Source organism: Mirounga leonina, unplaced genomic scaffold (genome assembly GCF_011800145.1).
Source record: "Mirounga leonina isolate KUSES-001 unplaced genomic scaffold, KU_Mleo_1.0 Mir_115, whole genome shotgun sequence".
In the NCBI taxonomy this organism is placed as follows: domain Eukaryota; kingdom Metazoa; phylum Chordata; class Mammalia; order Carnivora; family Phocidae; genus Mirounga; species Mirounga leonina.
Window position 1 is genome coordinate 96,834,477 of NW_023270268.1, and position 24,244 is coordinate 96,858,720.

At 37.7% G+C, this 24,244-nt stretch overlaps 1 protein-coding gene across 4 annotated transcripts in view; it reads right to left on the reverse strand.

The window, feature by feature from the left end:
* The window catches only part of GRAMD1C (GRAM domain containing 1C), an 86,861-nt gene that overhangs the window by 32,082 nt on the left and 30,535 nt on the right, over nucleotides 1-24,244 (reverse strand). For all 4 annotated transcript variants that reach the window (XM_035000140.1, XM_035000142.1, XM_035000141.1 and 1 more), the window contains 3 exons: nucleotides 19,507-19,587; nucleotides 4,207-4,325; nucleotides 1,164-1,296 (listed from right to left, as the gene is read on the reverse strand). In XM_035000140.1, coding sequence (XP_034856031.1) covers nucleotides 1,164-1,296; nucleotides 4,207-4,325; nucleotides 19,507-19,587 — 333 coding nt within the window. The remainder of the gene's footprint in view (nucleotides 1-1,163; nucleotides 1,297-4,206; nucleotides 4,326-19,506; nucleotides 19,588-24,244) is intronic.

Sequence of the window (24,244 nt, forward strand, 5' to 3'; positions counted from 1 at the left end):
ACTTATTCACAGATGCTGGGAGTTCCATGGGAGAAGGTAGAAAAGGTCCCTTGCTAGCTACATGCAGATTCACCTTCAATTGTAATAGCTTATGGTTATTGAATACTTAATGTGTGTTAGGGATCGTTCAAAGCACTTTCACATATATTAATTCATTTAATCCTTATTTAAAACCCCTATGGGGTATTATTGTCTTCATCTTATAGCTGAGAAAACGAAAGCATAGAAATGTTAAGTAATTAGGTTAACTTCTTTAAGGGCATTCAGGCAGCAAGTGGCAGAGGTAGGATCTGAAAGCAATGCTCTGCTTTAAACCAAGAAATTCAGCTGTGGCCCAGACTTGCATCCCCAATCAGCAGAACGAAAGCTCTATAGTAGGAGCCCTCTCAGGACTCAGAATGTGGTCTCCAAATGCCATTCTTCACTAAGAACTATGGCCCATTAGGAAAACGGCTGATACTAAGTCTGGGACAGTAAGTGTACAAAGTGTGCCTGGGACACATAGTTGTGCTAGAAAGAAAGGAAGCCATCAAAGATTATTGATCATTTCTAAAAAACAAAGAAGCCAACCTGAAATGGCTCCTGTTGGCAGAGGAGACAAACCGAGTATTTAAAAAAATAAATATAATGACTCAGATGATAAAAACTCATTGAAATTAAAAAAAAAAAAAAGCAATGGGTTTATAATGATACTTGAAAAAATAAAGGAAGAAACTAAGTAACTATGAATTAACCGGATGTGCCCGCTTTCATAGTCAACTTAAGAAGCACCCATTGTTACTCAAGCATGCAGCGCAGGGTTCTCATCTCCCCGTTCAAAACAGATTCTTTCTACCACACATACCACTTAATCTGAGAAAAATTCTGCTAACTATGAATTCCTCTATATTATTATATCTTTAATGACGTCCAACCCCCTTATAGACTAATGCTCAGGAAACTGTCTGGTAGTTCTGCTCCATATCCAGGTCTGAACAAAACCACATATTATTCCCAAATAACCTCTGCTACTTACAGACTTAAAATCTTTCTCCTAAGATAAAGGGGCAGCCTGACATCTTAAATTTTTAAACATTTTGTACAGTGTATTTTTATTTGATCTTGCATTATGATTAACACATAGCAGCATCAGATATATTTTAAAAGGGATACCACGCACTAACCCCTTTTGGTGGATTTCCATCAATTGACTCTGCTTCTGAAACCCGATTAACTGATTCTCGGGTAAAACTGATGGACTTGGAAAATTTTTCATCTCTCTCCCCACAGTCATCCAAGCTACTTCTTCCTGGACTTCTGTAAGAAACACATCATTATAGAAATATAATCAAGGTCAATTCCATACCAATGAGTGATTTAGTCTCCCCACTGAGGTCCTTTGCTATTGTAAAGCATTTTGACAACAAATGGGTTTTTGTAATGTAACAAATAAGCCCTACTTATAACAAGGCCATCTTCTTAAATCACATGCAAGTTGACTTCATTTCAGAAAACAAAATATGCTCACATGAGATTTTATAAATTTTAGAAACCATTAAAAAATTAACCATGTACAAGTGGCTGTAACAACTAATACAATGAATATTATAGTTTGTTTAAATTTCAGTTATAGACCACCACACAGCTTTGAAAGGTGCAGGGTAGATGTTTGTTGGATGCCAGTCAATACCAGAAGGCAGTTTCAGATCTCCTTCCTTCTGATTCAGTTCTGGCTCAGGTGGTGAGTCCCTCCCAGGAGAGGGAGCTCCTGATATCTGAGCACAGACCCCATCAATCAGTCCATGCCCGCCTTTTTGCTCTTCTCCTTCCTAAGAACAAAGTTTAAGGAACAGCTTTCATATGGTCATAGGAACATGACTACAACAAATGTCCTGAGACCTACTTTTCCTCTCTCAGGGAGGAACATAAAGAAAGGAAAATCTATGAAAAATAAAAGGAGTACAACTGATCTAATGTCCAGGTCTCAAACTTACTAAGCAATTATTCCTATGTAATCTTTGCTACATAGAGACTTAAAGCTTTTTAAAAATAAAGTAGCAGGCTATCATCTTTAGCCATGTTATCCTAAGGAAGGAACACCCCTATTCTACCCCACCCAAATAATACTTAGGTCTGCCACCAAGTCACTCTTGGCCAGGCAGAATGGCAGGGCTAAGGGGACCCAACAAGAAAAATGGCCTTGAGACTAGCTCAGCAGCTGAGTGTCTGCATGTGAGGATTTTAAGGATGGGGGTGAGCTGTGGAGAAATACGGAAAGGAAAAAGGAGGAGGGAGAGAGTGATGGAGAGAATGAAAATGAAGACAAAGAAGATAGGAAGAGCTGGGCGCCTGGGTGGCTCAGTTGGTTAAGCGACTGCCTTCGGCTCAGGTCATGATCCTGGAGTCCCGGGATCGAGTCCCGCATCGGGCTCCCTGCTCAGCAGGGAGTCTGCTTCTCCCTCTGACCCTCCCCCCTTTCATGTGCTCTCTCTCTCCTCTCATCCTCTCTCTCAAATAAATAAATAAAATCTTAAAAAAATAAAATAAAAAAAAAAGAAGATAGGAAGAGCTGAGGAATTAAAGGTTTGAGACATACGCTTCTTTCGGTAATGGGGAAAAAAGAGAAAAGGAAGAGAGGGAATGAGGATCTGGCCACATATTCTCTGAGAAAGCACTCAATCACCAGAAGAAAACAGCAGCTTCTCTGGTGACTTCAAAAAGCTGGACCTTAGAGTATACAAAGCAACTCGTCAAAAATATTCATTCCCTTCTTCTTCAAAGACTAGAAACGCCTCGAGGCGGGCGTTTCTCCAAGGGACCTTGGAGCTCATCTCATTTCAGAGATGAGAAAAGTGAGGATCAGAAAGGCTAAGAGATTTGTTTGAGGTTGTGCAGTTACTTGGTGACCAAGTCCAGACTAGTATCCAGATCTTCTCCACCGTAATCCAAGGCTCTCTGCATTATGTCAATTGCTTTTCTACCCAGCTCCAATACCTAAGAGAGACTAGGAAACTTTACAAGAAGAGCAGTACAATGGAAATTTTTAACTTTACAGAAAACTAATAAAATATGTATGTGTAACCACATAAAAAAGACTAAAATGTTGATGCTGAGTATAAAGAGGATCAGCATAACTAGAAGGCTACCTAAATAAAGGAAAAATTATGTACACAGTGAGACTTCTGAAAGATTTCTATTTTAAGATTTATTTGCTATAGAATTTTTAAGTAAGAGTTTTACTAAGATATAATTCACATACCATAAAATTCACCCCAATACAGTGTACAATACAGTGGTTATAGAGTTGCACAGTCATGATCACCACTACATAGTTTTAGAACACGTTCATCCCCAAAAAGAAATCCTGTACCCATTAGCAATCACTCCCCATTCTCCCTTCCTCTCAGCCTCTGGCCACTACTAATCTACCTTCTGTCTCTATGGATACACTCATTCTGGATTCCATTTCATATAAATGGAATCATACAATATGTGGTCTTCAGGGACTTGCTCCTTTCACTTGGCTTCTTTCACTTGTAATGTCTACTATAGAATTTGATGTATTATCCCTAATTATTCTTATTGCTATGACCTCAATTACCGTTGGACAAAATGCACTTTTACTTGTACAGGTTAATAAAAATGTCCATTCTTCCCAATGAATCACAATCAGTCAAAAATGATCTCTCACCTCTGAATCTCTTTATTACATTATCTATTGCTCCTTTTGGCCTTTATCATTTTCAACCTTATATTATAATTATTTGCATTCCCCATAGTACTATCAGTTCCTTTCATTAATGCATTCGATATTCGAGTGCCAACTACATGTCAAGCACTACTTTAGGGTTTCCTCGAGGAAACATCATATTATCTTTGTATTCTTCAAAATAACTACCAGCTAATTTATTTTATTGTTATCCATACGATCAGAGATGTCACTAGGTACTTCTCCAGATCCTTAAAAAAAGCTTTACTAAAACCACACTTTAAGCAAATCCTAGATAGCACAGTTACAAAACTAACATTTCCTTATATGTCCTGTATTTGTTTACCAATTTAGCAAACTACTCACTGTCCTCACCTTTCACTGCATTCCACTACAGCGAACAAAGAGGCAAATTCCACCCAAGGATGAATTAATAGAAATTCTAAATTAGTAAAGTCTAAAATAATTCTGCTTGAATTAATGATTAAATTGTGAAATTTCAAAACATTTTGCTCTACCTTGGCTGCACATTATCCTCGATGGACAGAGACAAGTTTTCCATCTCTTCAGCATTTAAGCCTAGCTCACTGCCATAGTTCTGCTGGAGCAGCTGCCAGAATTCCTGTCTGGTCAAGCTCTAAAATGACAGAAAAATTACACCAAGTATTGGAAAATATAGGATAGGATAACAAAGTGATTCAAAACATGAATTCTGAAGTCAAAATGACCTGTTGTGCAGATTCTAAATGTGTAACTTTGGTCGTTATTTGACCTTTCTAGATGTCAGTTTTCTGTATCTGTAAAAAACGGTCCACAAAACTTATCTGACCGGGTTAATAGGGGGAGTAGATAAAATGCTGATTTTAATAATAACTACTGTAAATGGGAAGTAAGATGTTTAAAATGGTCTTTGCGTACAATAGTTTGTTCACGGTATCTGGCAATCACCAATCTGCAATTTAAATTCTACAATCCAACCAGTCTATTATGACCACTGGATCAACATTCAGAGTTCTAATCATCAATTCAGAACCATCCTCTTAATTCATGATTTATCTGAATATTTCAACCATTTTAAAAACCTTATATATCAGGGGCGCCTGGGTGGCTCAGTCGTTAAGCGTCTGCCTTCGGCTCGGGTCATGATCCCAGGGTCCTGGGATCTAGCCCCGCATCAGGCTCCCTGCTTAGCGGGAGGCCTGCTTCTCCCTCTCCCACTCCCCCTGCTTGTATTCCCTCTCTAGCTGTCTCTCTGTCAAATAAATAAATAAATCTTTAAAAAAAAAAAATCAAAAATATCCAAACAGTTACCTACAATAAAGTTATTCAAACTAAGTAAAATGTCAGGGCTCTTTGGGTCTGAATTACATTAGCCTAGAATAGTTATCTAAGGCTGATAAGAAACTCTCATTGTAAATAATGTGTGTCTAATGAACAATAATGTTCTAACATTTTATTTTTTAGTATACACCACTTGTTTGGTGGGCAAAGTCTTGAAGATTAGTGTCCATAAAAGAAAAATAAAAAGGATCACTAGTGGCAGAGAAAGTTAAGGAGCCACTGTCCTTGATCCTAAAGGTACCCCCACACATTTCTTTTCTGACTCCCACACCAAAAAAGACATTTGTGAATAGCAATTAGCTCATACTAATAACTCAATCTTTCAAAGACACTATCTTTGAAATACTTTTAGTGTCATAAATGGACAGTTAACTTTATAAAGAGAAACAAGAAATATTTCAATATACTTGTGGAAGATTAACCTTTTATAAAAACTTCTCTGGAATAATAAATATCAAAGTATTCCAAAAACAGACTAAAGGAAGTGGATAAACCAATGATAAATATTCAGACAGCTTCCTAAGAGTGAAAGATATGAAACTTAGACATAAAATATTAACAACAAAAACACAATTTTATTTGACTACATAAATAAATGTTTAAAATATATTATCAAATACTATCAGGAAGTTAACAGTAAATAGAGTAATATACTTTTTTATCTATTAGTTTATACATATATGAACTCATATATAAAGTATATATTTATATATACAAATATAAAAATATAAAAGTATATATAGTATTTTATATAAAAGGTATAAAGTATGTACATATATATAAATTAATGGAAAACAAAATAGAACTCATTTAGTTCACTATCTTTTTTTTACCATCTTTTTTTAAATTCACCATCTTACAGATCTACTAGTTAAAAATAACTTTACAAAGTTGGTCAGAAGTCACAAAAAATGCGGTTATTTGTAGTCATACTGAATATTTAAACATTAAAACAGATACCCAGACTGATATTCATGATTCTCTGAATAATAATTCTGGGTTTTTTTGGTTTTTTTTGTTTTCAAAGGTTTTATTTATTTATTTGACAGAGAGAGACACAGCGAGAGAGGCAACACAAGCAGGGGGAGTGGGAGAGGGAGAAGCAGGCTCCCCGCAGAGCAGGGAGCCCGATGTGGGACTCGATCCCAGGACCCTGGGATCATGACCTGAGCCGGAAGCAGTCGCTCAACCGACTGAGCCACCCAGGCACCCATAATAATTCTCTGAATTAGGTTGTTTTAGAAAACAACCTCAATTTTCAACAAAGGCTGACCACCTACCTGCAAACAATGGAGGGTCTCCCAGGTTCAGCCTGTAGAGAGTACTTTAACAAAATAAAGAAGAACCAAGTAGCAATCAGATAAGACTCAAAAGTCAGAAGATCAATTTCTGGCCCAGAAAGCTTTGTATCCTAAGTATTCTGCAGTCTTTATCTGCATCAGAGTTCCAAATACTTAATGACAACTATGTGAAATCACTGCTTTAATCTTCTCATTTCGTTATGAGAGGCTTTTCCTTATGAAAGACATGTTCTACTGAGTTTAAAGCACATTATTTGTCACTTCCTGGTCTGTAGAATCAGCACTCTTTCCAAGGTTGCAGGTCAGAATGCAGAAGTGGTAGTTACACCTCACTCTACAGGTTCCTAAGCCACTCCTACTAAAAGAAGATAGGTAAACAGGATTTTATTAAAGGGACAGTTCTCAATTTCTTCTTTTCCACACAAGATTAGGAACAATAAAATGTCAATGAAAATATCTGCTTGTGCTCAATTATGTAAGATGCCTATCGCAATATTATTCCAATCTTTTAGAGATATCCAATATTATTCCAATCATTTTAGAGATTAAATATATTAAGGGTTAAATTTTTTCTCCATGCTAACACTTTCTATTCAACTCTGACGATGTCATTATTACTTCTTCATATGCCACTTCTTCAGTATGATTGTAGCAGACCCATCAGACTTGTGTATTAACCCTTTACAAGTATCAAAGATTGTTATCTCTTGAGTATTATAAATGGAACACCAGGAAATAACAGGAAGAGCAAGCTATTCAGTTTGAGCAATTCCAATAAGCACTCAGCACATCATTCATCACTGAAAAGTTTGTATCTTCATTACTGAATAGTTCTTTCCTTTAAAAATATTTCTTACTTTCTTCAGAATAATTTCCTGGCAAGGACCTGGACTGTAATAAACACTACAGAGAGTCTCATCTACCAATTCCAATTTATTTCCCTGAAGAAAAATTTTCTTCTAAATGAAAAATCACAGCTTGCCCCAATTTCTACCTAGTTATTCCATTTAATTTAGTAAGATGTGTGGACAACATCAAATGCTACTCAATGAACTGCGACGATATCCTTTGGTGGGGGTTGTTAAAACCTAATTATTGTATGCAATAGCAGAATGAAGGACCAGAGCGACAATGGAGAATACTACTCCCTCAAACTGTAGAGAGCACACATGGGGGCTAGAGTCCACTGTCTAAAAATTAGTGCTTTTGACATATTATGGTAGTTCTCACAGGCTGAAACTATAGATAGATATCCTTACTCTACTATGGTAACCAAATTGCTATGAGAAAAATATACATTAGCTGTACTGGAAGTGATTTTATATACCTTTGCTAAATACAAAAATCCCTATAGCAAACCATGAGTATATAGTAAATTTAGTAGGCTTAAGGGGGAAAAGAGAACCTAAGACTTAGCCCCAAGAAAGCCTGGTACACAAAGGCTGAGTAGAAGAGGAGTGGCCAACAAAAAAAAAAAAAAAAAAATGAGGAAAATATCAGGGAGGTAAGAGGGAAGTCCAGAAGGAATGCTGTCATGGAAATCAAGGGAAGAAGGTGCTCAAAATGGAGGGAGTATATAGTGGTTGCTGACAGATCAAGTACAAGGACCACATACATGGCAAGTACAAATGTGCCAAGGAGTGAAACAGCCTGGCAAACCAGTTCACCATGACTAGCATTGGTGGTGGGGAAAGAAGGGGAAGGGAGAAGGAAAAGAGTCAGTGGGAAGGGGGAAGCAGCCAGAGCATGAGGAGCCTTGTATGCCATGCTGAAGAATATGGGGTCTACACTGTTAAAATATAAAAAGTCACCTACTAGTTTCACATAGAAAAGGAAAAAGTTCAAAAGTGTGTTTTTGAAAGATACTCTTTTAAAACTATTATCGCTTTGGTAACAATCTAAAGGAAAGATTACAGTGTTAAAAAGAGATCATTAGGAGACTTTTGTAATGGTTCAAGCTAGACACGATGAGGGCCTTCATGAAAAACACGAAATGGTTGGAAAAGAAGAGGTAAGGAACAAGGATACATCCAGGTTTCTGGCTTAGGGGACCAGGTAGAAGGAGGCACACTTCACTGACCAAGGGAAAAGAGGTGGAGGAGTTCTACTAATCAAAAAGGTAAAAAAGAGGGAACAGTATAAGAATACAAATACTTCTCCATTACCAGGCTATTATTAGAAAATGTGACTAAAATAGTTAGCAATTTTACATTTATTTTTTCCCAGGTAGGTTTGAATGTTGCACTTACTAGATTTATAACACTACTAGAAAACTTCTAGATTTCCAAGTAATTCCAAAAGAAGTGATCATTGGGGAGAGGCCCAAGAAAGAATAAGGGGATTTGATAAGGCTGAGGAGTCTGCAGAAGGCGGGATGCCACTCTTCCAAAAGGTTTCAGAATTTGACATTAACTTCATAAACTGACCACTTTTTGGAGAATGGCCTCAGCATTGTCAGCGCCCTGGAGTTGCACTCAGAGTGGCTGACTTTAACAAGCCACACTCCCAGACCTCATATACTCACTCAGTGGTAAATATGCTAATGCACAATAGGGGAACAGGCCTTTCTAATCATCCAAAATCTTTCCTTCTGCCACACAGGGTGCCTCAACACATTGGCAGTCAGGTATTGGTAATCAGAAATTCGCATGATAAGCATGGAATCAGAGCAAAGGTGGACAGTTTTCAAGGACCAACTGTGATGTTGGTGTGGCCTGATGACTCATCTCTGTACATTGTCTAATGATAACAGTCTGCCTCTGTGACTCTACCTTTCTGTCCTAAGTCCTAAGTTCTTGGCCTAAGTCCAGCCAAACCCCCTTCAGACTGACATATTCCTTCTTTATATATACTAACACATTCAATCAACTGTTTTTAAACCATTTTTCCCCCAATGCACCTGAGGAACAGGACCCCTTTTTGTCATTCTCCTATTAGCTATTCCCAAAATAGAAGCTGGAATGACAGATATCATAATTTGGAGAGGGAGGCGTCTGTACACATCTGAAGAGTGCCTCTCATCACCTCATCCCTAATTCTGACACATGCATCTCCTTCTGCCCTTAGGGACTAAGTCTGAAAGCCATTCTGTCTCTTTAACCCTTACAATTTAAAATGTGTGCAGATTTCTGCTCTCAGAGGCCCTGGATTTAAATAGTCACTCTCTCGGGGCACCTGGGTGGCTTAGTTAAGGTCCAACTCTTGATTTTGATTCAGGTCTTGATCTCAGAGATTGAGTCCCACTTCGGACTCCATTCTGGTAGAGTCCCACTTAGGACTCCATTCTGAACATGGAGCCTGCTTGGGATTCTCTCTCTCCCTCTCCCTCTGGCCCTCTCCCTACTCGCTCTCCCTCTCCCTCTCTCTCAAGAAAAAAATAATAATAATCACTCTCAAATGTACTCTTCAATTTGCATGAAGAGCTAGCTTCATAGCAGCCCCTATGTACTGGCAAGAGAGACCACTATTATCTAACTGAGAAAAACAGTGCAAAAAGAACATTTTGATTCATCCTGCCTATATTGTATCAAAAATCCTAAATCCAATTATATAATAATATCACGAAGAACATGAAAGGATTAATATTAAGATTTGAGCTTTAAACAGAAGTCTTTTATCAGCTGGTTAAAAGTAATAACCTTATATATACACATCTTGTTTTCTTTTTTCTCTTTAAGATTTTATTTATTCATCAGAGAGAGAGAGAGAGAGAACACAAGCAGGGGGAGGGGCAGGCAGAGGGAGAAGCAGGCTCCCTGCTGAGCAAGGAGCCCAACGGGGCACTGGATCCCAGGACCCCAGGACCCCAGGATTATGACCTGAGCCGAAGGCAGACGCTTAACAAACTGAGCCACCCAGGCGTCCCTACATCTTGTTTTCTTAATAACTCAAGTATACAGAAAATAACATTCTTTTGGCAGTTGAGGATTCTTTAGTGTTTCAAGATAATCATTTGTTCTCATGGCACAAAGAGGTTTAAGAAATTGAGTTAAATGAACATTCAACTTAGGGCATACCTTGAATGTTGTTTCTGTAACTAAATGCCTGTGTTTTCTCCCCATCATTTGCCTTTTCCTTGACCAGAGAAGTGAAAAAGTGTTGTTACTTAAATGTAATGATTATCGGAAGTCTAAATCATTGAGGCTTTACTAAATTGAGTCAAAAGGTATTTACTGAGCATCAGCCATTTATAATACAACCCTATAAATTACCGTCCACTTTTGAGAATAAAGGGCACTATTGACAGAGTGCTAGATGATAGTGGGTAAATCAAGATGTATGCCAAACCAGCTATATAGTAAACACTGCACTTGTCACTGGACATAAAACAATGAACAAGACAGACATTGTCCTTATCTTCAAGATGTTTATAGTCAAGCGAGGAGAACAGAAATAAAACAAGAATTACAAGTGTAATGAATGTTACAAAGGAAAAGTGCAAGATGTTACAGAAAGGTGAAGGAATAGATCTGACTCAGTTTTATTAATGAGTATCACTTCAAACTAAGGGGTGGGAAAGAAGCAGGCACAAAGACCATGTCTGAAGATCTAGTGCAGGGAGGAAAAAAAGGCAGAACATTTAAGAACAGGGAAGATGTACTGAGATGAAGCTGGAGTGGTGGGCTGCCACCAGATCATGCAGTCCTTATAAAAAATTTTAGATTTTTATTCCAAGGGAAATGGGTATGAAGCAGGAAGCTAATATTAGTAGGTATACATTTTTTAAAAAGATAAATTTGGCTGCAGTATTGTTCAGAGGTCAAAAACTTTCTGTGGAAGGCCATATAGCAAATACCTTAGGCTTTGCGGACAAATCGGTCTCTGTTGGGACTACTCAACTCTGCTGCTGCAGTGTGAAAGCAGCCCTATAATAAACAAATGAGCATGGCTATGTGTCGGTCAAATTATATTAATGAACAGTAAAATCTGAATTTGTCATGAAATACTATTCTGTCATGAAATATTCCTTTTATTTTTTGAAAAACCGTTTAAAAATGTAAAGCCAGTGGCCCTGGGTGGCTCAGCCCATTAAGTGTCTAACTCTTGAGTTCAGCTCAGGCCATAATCTCAGGGTCGTGAGAGCAAGCCCCACATTGGGCTCTGCGCTGGGAACAGGGCCTGCTTAAGATTTTCTCTCCCTCTACCTCTGCTCCTCACTCCCCTAAAAAAATAATAATAATAAATAAAAATAAAATAAAAAATAAAACCATTCCTACTTTGTGGACCTTACAAAAACAGTTGGCAGGAATGCTAGGCTTTGATATAGAGCGTGGAAGGGGTAAGAGCTTTAAACTAAACAAAATAGCTGAGGGTGGGGAAGGGCCTCTATAGAGTCTTATCTTAAACCATGGTTGCACAATTATTTACAAAAGACAGAAACCATCAATTGTTTGTATCAAAGAATGCGGTGGCCACCGTTGCACAAATCCCAGATACTCAATGAGCTATCTAGAAAAAGGGTGCTAAGCTCAAAGGTTGTGAACTAAGCTGAAATGATATAAATTACTGCACGAATAAGCATACTGACAGTTTAAACACATGTCTAAACATTGAGGATTTATGTTAAACTAAGCCAAACATCTGAAATAAACTGTTCTTCCTGAAGCCATGCATTAGAGGAACCTTATGAATGAAAAAGATGTACTTTTATTTTTTGAAAAAGATTTTATTTATTCATTTGAGAGAGAGAGAGAGAACATGACAGGGTGGTGGCAGAGGGAGAGTGAGAAGCAGACTCCCTGCTGAGCAGGGAACCCCACTCAGGCTTGATCCCAGGACCCCAGGACAATGACCCAAGCCGAAGGCAGACACTTAACTGAATGAGACACCCAGACACCCCGAAAAAAAATGTACTTTTAAAAGCATTCCTGGGGAGCCTGGGTGTCTCAGTCGGTTAAGCGTCTGCCTTCGGCTCAGGTCATGATCTCAGGGTCCTGGGGTCAAGCCCCACTTCAGGCTCCCTGCTTTGTGGGGAACCTGCTTCTCCCTCTCCCTCTGCCACTCCCCTGCTTGTGAGTTCTCTCTCTCTCTCTGTCAAATAAATAATCTTAAGAAAAAATAAAAATAAAAGCATTCTTTCTTGGGGCACACTGGGTGGCTCAGTTGGTTAAATGTCTGCCTCGGCTCAGGTCATGATCCCGGGGTCCTGGGATTGAGTCCCGCATTGGGCTCCTTGCTCAGCATGGAGTCTGCTTCTCCCTCTCTCTGCTCATGCTCTCTCTCTTTCTCAAATAAATAAATAAAATCTTTAAAAAAAAATTGTTCTTTTTCAAAGGCACCATATTTGTCTCCGTTTTTTTTCCCTTTTTGTGGATTTTTTTTTATTGGAGAAATCAATAAAACACACATACACATACACACAATTTTAAAATCACTTTGTTGTATATACCTTAATCTTTTTTCTAGATTAATGTGCTTTGTTTTTAAGGCCTTCTCATGTAAGAAGTAAGCTAAGTAAGACATATTTACTCTTACTCTCAGATTCCCAATTACAAGTGAACATGAATATAATATTAACTTAAATTCTCTTAAAATATTTTTAATATATATAAGATGTATTATTCAAATGACTTGTGTTGTTTTATAGAACTCTGTAGTTATGTTGTGTATTTTATAGATTTTGCCTTTTTTTTAATAGTATTACAAAAAATCAGGAAATCTAACCAATGTGGCTTTATCACTTTAAAAAATTAGAAGGTTGGGGCACCTGGGTGGCTCAGTCGGTTAAGCACCTGTCTTCAGTTCTGGTCATGGTCCTGGGGTCCTGGCATCAAGCCCTACATCCAGCCCCACATCAGGCTCCCTGCTCAGCAGGAAGCCTGCTTCTCCCTCTCCCTCTGCCCCTCCCCCCTGTTCATGCAAGCGCTCTCTCTCTCTCTCTCTCTAATAAATAAATAAATAAAACCTTTAAAAAAACCAAAGAGCTTTTTAAATATTTTCGTTAAAGTTCAGATCTCAGTTTCTTCCTTGGCTCATCGGTAAACCTGAACTTTGTCACTTCCCTGGAGTTACTTGTTTTCATAAGGATGTATACCAGCTTTCTCACCTGTGATAAGCGCAAATGGGATTTGGGGAGGACACTCAAATCAGGTGCATAACCAAACGCAGTAGCCCAGTAGCCGTCTTTGGCTCCTTGTTAGAATGAGGGAATGCACCTGGGGGATTTCCAGAGCACTCAAAAAACTTGGCTTTGAAGGGTAGCATTAACTAGGTCTCTAGGGCAACACTGGAGTTTCCAGCCCATGCCAGTAAGAGCAGCCCACTGCAACTGTAACAATGCATCTGAACATGGGGCTCTGAGGAGCCAGGGTGCCCAAATACCAAGAAAGGCTCATGAGAGTAGAACAAGCTTGGACATGGTGCTTCACTGCCAGCCTTGTCTATTCCCTTATGGAGGCAGGAGGGGCTAGGCTTAGCAAACTCCCCCACCCCCACCTCTCTCCTCCATCTGGGGACTTCCAGGCCACTTCTTGTCCCCAGCACTCGGGGAAGTGAAAGCATCCCAGTGGGGCACTGTTTGGAAGTCCCTGACCACAGCAGCTGCCCTAAGGTTGGAAAACCATTCAACCCTAAGAGCCACGGAGGCCACAATTTGTCCACTCCAGTGAGGGTCTTAGCTGGAGCCTTTCTTATCAGCCGGAAATCTGTACTCCACCCCCCAACCATTTTTTTTTTTAAATAACAGATTTAACAGGTTTATTGAGCTATAATTCACATACTACAAAATTCACTTTAAGTGTACAATTCAGAAGTTTTTCGCATATCCTAAGGTGTACAACTATCACAAGTTTTAGAACATTTCATCCACCCAAAAGATACCCAAATCCATTAGCTGTCAACTTTTCATTCCTCCCTCCTCCTGGAAACAAATTTACTTTCTACTTCTATGAATTTGCCTATTCTGGACATTTCATAAAAGCAGAATCATATAATATATGTTCTTTGGGGATGGGCTTTTTTCACATACCATAATGCTTCAAGGTTAATCTATGTTGTAACATGTATTGGTACTTCACTCCTTTTTATTGATGAATAATACTCCATTGTGTGAATACACGTTTTGTTCATCAATCATCAGTTGATGAACATTTAGGATGTTTCCACTTTTTGGCTTTATGAATAATGCTAAGAACCTTCAAGTGCAAGTTTCTGTGTGAACATACACTTTAAATTCTCCTGCATAAAAACCTAGGAGTGGAATTGCCGGGTCATGCAGTAACTACGTTTAACATTTTGAGAAACTGACAAACTGTTCTTCAAAGTTTTCAAAATTTTACAATCCCACCAGAATGTATGAGAGATCCAGTTACTCCATATCCTCAACATTTGTTAATGTCTTTTTTATTTCAGCCATCCCAGGGGATGTGAAGTGGTATCTCGTTATGGTTTTATGTTTCCCTAATGGCTAATGACATTGCACATCTTTGCATGCACTTATTGGTCATTTGTATATCTTCTTTGGAGAAAGGACTATTTGAATCCTTTGTGTATTTTCTTAATGGGTTATTTGTCTTTTTCTTGTTGAGTTGTAAGAGTTCTTTATATGTTCTGGATATAAATACCTGATGAGATATAGAACTTGCAAATATTTTTCCCAGTCCATGAGTTGTCTTTTCATTTTCTTGATGGACACCTTCAAGTATAGAAGTTTTTAATTTTGATAAGTCCAATTTATCTGTTTTTTTTCTTTTGACATTTGAGCTTTTGGTGTCATATTTAAGAAACCACTGTCTAATCCAAAAGTCATGAAGATTTATAACTACAGTTTCTCCTGAGAGTTTTATACTTTAAGGTCTTACATTTAGGTCTATGATCCATCTTGAATTAATTTCTGTATATGGTCTGAAGTAGGAATCAAAATTCATTCTTTTGTTTGTGTTATCTAGTTATTCCAGTGCCATTTGGTGAAAAGACTTCTTTCCCTGTGGAACTGTTTTGGCACTCTTGTCAAAAATCAAATTAGGGCTGATAAGTGTAAGATTTTATTTCTGGACTCTCAATTCTATTCCATTAATGTATATGTCTAGACACACCAGTAAACCTACTGCCTTGATTATTGCAGCTTTGTTGTAAACATCAAAACAAAAAGTGCAAGTTCTCCAATGTTATGGAATGAATTGCATCCCCCTAAAGTTGATAGGTGAAGCCCTAAACCCCCAATGTGACTATAATTGGATATAGGAAACTTAAGGAGAAAATTAAGGTTAATGAGGTTGCTACGGACTGAACTGTGTCCCCTCAAAATTCATATGTTGAAACTCTAACTCCAAAAAAAAAGAAAGACAGAAAGAAACCCTAACTCCCAATGTGATGGTGTTTGGAGATGGGTTCTTTGGGAGATAATTAGCTTTAGATGAGGTAAATGCAGGTGGGACTCTCATAATGGGATTAATGCCCTTATAAGAAGACACCAGAGTCTGCTTGCTCTGGCTCTGGCTCTCTCCTTCCTTCCCAGCTGTGTCAGAACACAATGAGAAGGCCAGGAAGTGTTCTCACCAGAACCCAACCAAAGCTGCCATCCCCATCGCAAACTTCCAGCCTCTAGAACTATGAGGAAATAAATTTCTGTAGTTTAAGCCTCCCAGTCTTCAGCATTTTGTTATTGCAGCCTGAGTTAAGACAGCGTTGTGAGGGTGGAGCCCTACCCTAATAGGACTGGTATTTATATAAGAGGAAGAGATAACAAGAGTGTGCATGAACAGAGGGAAAGCCATGTGAGGACACAGTGAAAAGGCTGCAAGCCAACAAGAGGGGATCTCACCAGATACTCACCTTGCCTATTCCATGATCTGGGACTTCCAGCCTCCAGAAGCATGAGAAAATAAATTTATGTTGTTTAAGCCATCCAGTCTCTAGTATTTTGTTATGGCAGCCCTAACAGACTAATTAATCCAATTTTGTTCTTCTTTTTCAAGACTGTTTTGACTATTCTGGGTACCTTGCATTTCCACATGAATTTTAGGATCTGCTTTTCAATTTCTTAAAAAAAAAAAAAAATTCCAGTTGGGATTTTGATAGGGATCTGCAGATCAATCTGGGGAGTATTGCCATCTTAACAATATCAAGTCTTCTGATCCATGAGCATGAGATTTTTTTTCACTTGTCTTCTTTAATTTCTTTTAACAATATTTAGTAGCTTTCAGTGTTCATCTTAAAGTTCCTTTGTTAAATTTATTCCCAAGTATTTTATTATTTTTGATGTTATTATAAGTGAACTATTTAATTTTTGGATTGTTCATTTTGAGTGTATAAAATATAATTGATTTTTGTATTTTGATCATATATTCTGCAACTTGCTGAACTTATTAGTTCTAATGGGTTTCTACAGACTTTCTTAGAATTTTACATATATAAAACCATATCACCTGCCAGTGGAGATAGTTATATTTCTTCATTTTTAATCTGGATGTCTTTTACTTCTTTTTCTTGCCTATTTTCCCCAGCTGGAACCTTCAATACAATATTGAATAGAAATGGCAAGAAAGGACATCCTTGTCTTGTTCCCGACCTAAGGTGGGGAAGCATTAGTCTCTTGCCATTATGTTAGCTGTGAGCTTTATCAAGTCAAAGAAATTCCCTGGTAGTCCCACTTTTTGTTTTTGTTTTTATCATGAAAGGATGTTGGATATTGTCACATGTTTTTTCTGCATTGACTGAGATGATCATGTGGTTTTTGTCCTTTATTCTACTAATATAGTGTATTACATTGACTGATTTTCATATGTTCAATCAACCTTGTATAAATCCTACCTAGTTCATGGCATATAATTGTTTTTATATGTTGCTGGATTTGATTTGCTAAATTGGTTTTGTTTTGTTGAGGACTTTTATGTCTATATTCATAAACAAAATGAACACAGACACAGTGAACATAAATATTGTCCTGTAGGTTTCTTGTGATGTTCTTTGTCTGGACTTGGTTATCAAAGTAATACTGGCCTCATAGACTGAGTTGCGAAGTGTTCTCTCCTCTTCTATTTTTTGAAATACTTTGTGAAGGATTGATGTTAATTCTACAGTAAACACTTGGCAGAATTCACCAATGAAGCCATCTGGGCCTGAGTTTTTCTTTGTGGATAGATTTTTTATTGCTAATTCAATCTCTTTCCTTGTTATAGGTTTATTCAGATTTTTTATTCCTACTTGAGCAGTTGCAATGGTTTATGACTTTTTAGTCACAACTGTCCATTTCACTTAAGTTAACTAATTTGTTGGCATACGATGTCCATAGTATGAATCCTTTTCATTTTGTAAGGTCAGTAGTAATGTTGTCAGTTTCACTTCTGAATTTAATAATTTTAAGCTTTTTTTCCTGGTCAGTCTAGTTAAACTTTATTGATCTTTTCAAAGAAAGAACTTTTTGTTCTGTTGCTTGTCTTTCTATTCTCTATTTCATTCATTCTCTTCCAATCTTTAGCATATCCTTGTTCCGCTTTAAGTTTAGTTTGTTTCCCTTGCCCTAATTTCTTAAGGTGGAAAGTCAGGTTATTGATTTGAGATCATTCCTTTTCTTAATATGGGTATTTATAGTTATAAAATCCCCTCTAAGCATTGCTTTAACTGCACCTCATGAGTTTTGGTATGTTGTGTTTCTGTTTTCATTTAACTCGAAGTATGTTCTAACTTCTCTTGTGATTTCTTCTTTCACTCATTTGTTATTTAGGCATGTTTTGTTTAATATCCACTTTTTATGAATTTCCCAAATTTCTGTTACTGATTTCTAATGTCATTCACTGTAGTCCATTGTATTATTTCAATCCTCTTGAATTTATTAAGGTTTCTTTTATGACCTAGCATATGGTCTGTCTGGAGATTGTTCCATGTGTACTTGAGAAAGATGTATATTCTGCTTTGAGTGTCCCATAGATGTCTTTTAGTTCTAGTTTATAGTTTTGTTCAAACCTTCTATCTCCTTGTTGATCTCTGTGGTTGTTCCATCCATCATTGAAAGTGGGGTATTGAAATCTCCAACTATTATTGTTGAATTATCTATTTCCCCCTTCAGTTCTGCTAGTTTTGTTTCATGTAATTTAGGGCTCTGTTATTAGGTGCATATATGTTTATAATTGTTATAAATTCCAGATGGATTGACCCTTTTATTATTATAAAATATCATTCCTTGCCTCTATTAACCTTTGTCTTAAAGTCTATTTTGTCTGATACTACTGCAGTCACTTCAGCTGTCTTTTGGTTACTATTTGTATGGTATACTTTTTTCCATCTGTTTGTATCTTTAAATCTAACCTGTTTCATATAGACAGCATATAGTCAGATCATGTGTTTTTGTTTTTTTTCATTCTTTCTGCCTACCTCTGCCTTCTGATTGAAGTGCTTAATCTATTTATGTTTAATGATTTAATGTAATGTCTGCCATTTTGCTATTTGTTTTCTATGTTTCTACATCTTCCATTACTGCCTTCTTATATGTTAAATAGATAGTTCTAGTGTAACATTTTAACTCCCTTGATGTTTCTTTTACCATATTTTTAAAGTTATTTTCTTGGTGGTTACCCTGGGAATTGCAGTAGTCCCCCCTTATCCATAGGTTCACTTTCCCCAGTTTCAGTTCCCACAGTCAACTACAGTCAGGAAGCAGACTGTCCTCCTTCTGACATACCATCAGAATGTCGGTAAGTAGCCTAACAATATGTCACAATGGCTGTCATTCACCTCACTTCATTTCATCATGCAGTCATTTTACCATCTCATATCATCACAAGAAGAAGATGAGTATAGTACAATAAGATATTTTGAGAGAGAGATATACCATGTTCACATAAGTTTTATTACAGTATATTGTTATAATTATTCTATTTTATTATTGGTTATTTTTATTAGTCTTTTACTGTGCCTCATTTATAAATTAAATTTTATCATAGGTATGGATGTATAGGAAAAAACATAGCATCTATATTGAGTTCAGTACTATTTGCAGTTTCAGGCATTCACTATGGGTCTTGGACCATATTCCCTGCAGATAAAAGGGTCGAGACTTACTGTAAAATTAACATCTTAACATAACTATGGATTCTGTTTTGCTTCAAGTTTCATCTTAGAATTTGAATAATCTAGTCAAAATTAACTCCAGAAAAAAAAAAAACCTCCAGAAAAATTCAACTCACAAACACTGGGAGGTTGATATTATAAGAAGCACCTGCCTCTGGTATGAACACTTACCTTTTCTAATAGTACATTCTGCCACAACCTAAAGATACTGAGGTAACTTCTATCTCTGGCACCAAAAGATGTAAAGAAAAACTGCAAAGAAAAATAGTAAGATAATTTTAGTGTCATTAAAAAAAAAGTCGGGGTGGGGGAGAGTATCTATCATGAAGATCTGTTGGCACTTGCTATGGTTAAAGCAAACTAGTAGGACACCATTCCCTACTTCATATATTATTTTTGTTTCGCTCTTTGCTACAATAAAAGAAAAACAGGTAATTGGTGCATGAACAAGGTGTCTTTAAAGACTATCTTACAGGGGCACCTGGGTGGCTCAGCCTGTTAAGTCTGATCTCAGGGTTGTGAGATAAAACCCCACATTGTGGAGCCTGCTTAGATTCTCTCCTTCTCCCTCCACCCCCCTCAACATACACTCACATGCTCTCTCTCTCTCAAATAAAATAAATAAATAAAATCTTTAAAAACTTTATCTTACAGCAAATACAGTTTTATCAATATTTACTCAGAAAAGAAGCTTGAATAGGTAAATATTTATGTGCATATAATTTATTGCAATCATCTTAAAAACACGAAAAAAATTAAAATTTTATTTATTCTGAACTTTCCAAAGAGACTTGATTTGGTGACCATCTGAGCCAAGTATACATAAAGAATAAAAAAAATATAAGTGGGGCCACCTAGGTGGCTCAGTCACTTAAATGACCGACTCTTGGTTTGGGCTCAGGTCATGATCTCATGGGTCATGAGATGGAGCCCGCTTGGGGCTCTGTGCTCAGCAGGGAGTCTGCTTGAATATTCTTTCTGACCCTCCCCCTACTCACGCACGCACTCTCTCTCTAAAAATAAATAAATGAATAAATCTTTAAAAAATTCAAGTGGATTTCAGAGATCAATTTATTTTAAGGATCTTAATTTCAAATCATATCATCTTTCATAGTCTTCTAAAAAATCCAGAAATGCTTAATTTCTACTAATTATAGATATAAAACACCCATGTTAAAATTTAACTTTGCTTTGAATGCTATGGAAAAAAAATAGCATGTTTCAATCTATAATTCTATGTTTGCTTTTAGCCCTATCTCTTCCACTGCATTTAACTGATTTTGCAAAGTCACGTTTTAAAATAGGCTTTTATGAGAAAATCTGACAAGTGACAGCACTAAATACAGTCTCTCAGAGTATCATCTATTCCGACCCCATAGTTAGTGACTTTTCATGATTGAGTAGTTATTTTTAGGGATGAGAAAGCTCAGTTATATGTTTGATTTGCTAAATAAAATGTCAAACAAATATTATTTTGGATATTTACGCTTTTCATAGAAAGATTTTAAAGTGCTATTTTCCAATTAATAAATTGAAATGTTGCTATGTAATACTCTCCATAAAGCAAAACTTTTCATAACAAGGATATATCAAAGAGATTTTCCAAATGGAATTATATATATAACATGTGGCCTAATGATGACTAATTACTATCCTCCATTTCCTTTTCTTAGACCAAACTGTTTTGCTTTCTTGTATTATAATAATCTTACAACCTTTCGTTCAGATATATAGGTAAGTAAAATCTCCTAGTCTATCTAGTCCCCACTTCTTAAACTAAATCACTTATCAATTCTATCCACTCTTGTATACAATCTACCACTTAGTTCTACAACTTTGGGTTACTTTTCTTTTCCTTAGTTTCCTCATCTGAGAAAAACGGGAATAATTATAGTAACAAATTTTTGTGAGAATTAAATGAGAAAATATCTATAAAGAACTTAAAACAGTGTTAGAACAAGTATGTTCAGCAATGTTAAGTTGTTGTTATCATTATTAAAATTAAAATGCTTGACCCTGAAATGTCACTATATATGTGAGAAACAGTCATACACTGGGCTTCAGAAGGCATGGTCAGGCTGTTCACTGCAGCAGTGTTAATAATAACAAAATATTGGAAATGAACCATGGTAAATTCATTCGATGAAATATTATACAGCATATGAATAAACAGAAATAGCTCCATCTAGATGTGCTAAGCTGTGACTTCAAGAGATATTAAGTTCTTTTTTTTATTAAAGATTTTTATTTATTTTTTGCAAAGAAAGAGACAGTGAGAGAGAGAACACAAGCAGAGGGAGTGGGAGAGGGAGAAGCAGGCTTCCTGCGGAGCAGGGAGCCCGATGCAGGGCTCGATCCCAGAACCCTGGGACCCATGACAACTAAATGTAATTATGTATTTCTAAACTATGTCTATTTGCTATAAAGGATATTATTGGAATAACTGGGGAAATTGAGGAAGGTCTGGTCAGGTAAAAGGGCATCATGACCTGAGCCGAAGGCAGATGCTTAACGACTGAGCCACCCAGGTGCCCCTATTAAGTTCTTCTTAAGAAAAAACTGAAAAACAACATGTATAAAATAGCATTTACTTCAAAAACAAATCAAAACTATATGTGTGTGTGTATATATATACACATATGTGTATACACACATACACGTGTCTATATACACATATGTATATGTCTATATATATAGACACACAAACATATATATATGTATCTATATATATAAACACACAAAGGAAAAAGTCTGAAAAGATACATACCAAACTGATAATAGTGTTTGCGTCTAGAAAAGCAATGGGATTAGGGACTATAGGTATGGAAGGAAGATGTTAGTTTAAGAATTGTTTGATGATTTTGTTACGGAATGCAATATATTCATGTATTGATTGTAAAATTAAGAATATGATTTTTAGCTTTTCTTCCCTTCCTGAACAGTTCAGCCATAAAGCTGTTGGTGGAACAGAGAAAGCAGGCATCCACACTAGAGGTGAGGGTAGGGAGAAGGAGCTGCAGTAGCCCAAAACAATGTCAAAACCAGAAAAGTCGAGGAGGCTGTCACGTAGGATTAACCTATGTGGAGTGTCAGATCCCAAGTAGGTAAGAAGGGCCTCCATGGAACACGGTGTTAGAACGAGAACAGGGTGAGGGGCACGAGTCAGAGCTTACAGAGGGTGACAGTGTAAAGGGGTAGCCTGGCATGGGTATCAGAACCCAAGCATGATGAAGAGTGTGATCACAAATGGTGGCAGCCTACAAAAGCATGTCAGAGCTAGAGCGGGTGAGGGTGATGTAGTGTGATGGAGTCCATGAGGGTGACTTTGTGCTGGGCAGTCAAAGCCTGAAAGGGTGAGGGGGGCAACCACACACAGTGACAAACTGTCATAGAATATTAAGCACAAGCAGGGAATGGAGGGCATCCTTTTATTTTTTTATTTTTATTTTTTAAAGATTTTATTTATTTATTTATTTGAGAGAGAGAGTGAGAGAGAGAGCGCAAGAGGGGATAGGGTTAGAGGGAGAAGCAGACTCCCTGCCGAGCAGCGAGCCTGATGTGGGACTCGATCCCGGGACTCCGGGATCATGACCCGAGCCGAAGGCAGTCGCTTAACCAACTGAGCCACCCAGGCGCCCCTAAGGAGGGCATCCTTTTAGATGAGTGACCTGGCACAGGGTAAAGTAAAGGCAGGAAAGGTGTTTAGTATGGGATATCAGCTTAAGCAGAGTGAGGAAAGCTTTCACATGGTGAGAGCATCTGTGTCATGACGGGATGGGCAGCAGCCTGACATGAAGTGTCAGAAACCAAGTCAGGTAAAAGGGCATCCATAAGGGGGGGTGGGGCGCCTCGGGGGCACAGCTGACTGAGCATCTGACTCTTGGTTTCAGCTCAGGTCATGATGTCAAGGTCATGAGATCAAGTCCCATGTCAGGCTCTGTGCTCAGCACAGAGTCTACTTAAGACTCTCTCTCTTTCTGGGACGCCTGGGTGGCTCAGTCGGTTAAGCGTCTGCCTTCGGCTCAGGTCATGATCCCAGGGTCCTGGGATCAGGTCCCGCATCGGGCTCCCTGCTCCGCGGGGAGCCTGCTTCTCCCTCTGCCTCTCTCTCTCTCTCTCATGAATAAATAAATAAAATCTTTCAAAAAAAAAAAAAAGACTCTCTCTCTTTCTCAAATAAATAAATAAATAAATCTTTTTTTAAGGAAAGGGGGGGCATCCATGTGGGGAAGGAGTGGCAAAGGAGAGGAAGATTGGTTACGTAGAGGCCAACTGATCTAGTAGGTAAATATACTGAGGATAATGGGAGCCTGGTTTCTCACAGTCAGGGAAGGGAGTTACAAATAGGAAAGGGAGAAAACAAAAATGAACTCTGTGGTCTTTGATAGGAATTAGAGATATTAGGGTAAATTCATGGTTTATGACAGATAAGTAGACAGACATTGATGTGCAAGTGGGTATATATGTGTATGTATTATATAATTATATATGTATTACATATACCCTTATTCTGACCACTTAGAGGGCTTGGAAATAGTGACACCCCAATAGCAATGAACACACTGGCTTCTAATATCAGTCTCCCCTTAAAAGAAATCAGAACTCTTTGGAGAAATGACTGATTCCAGGGCTGACGCAGGGAAAGCCTGTAATATGCCAAAAATCAAGGAAATGCTCAAATAATGCTGAGAATAGTCAGAAGGACACTGACAGCCTCACACTGGCCAAATTTGGGACAATTTGAGCATCAAAATAAATAATGATAGGGACGCCTGGGTGACTCAGTCAGTTAAGCGTCTGCCTTCAGCTCAAGTCATGATCCTGGAGTCCTAAGATCAAGCCCCGCATCAAGTCCCACATCGGGCTCCTTGCAAGGAGCCTGCTTGTGCACAAATGTGCTCTCTCTCTC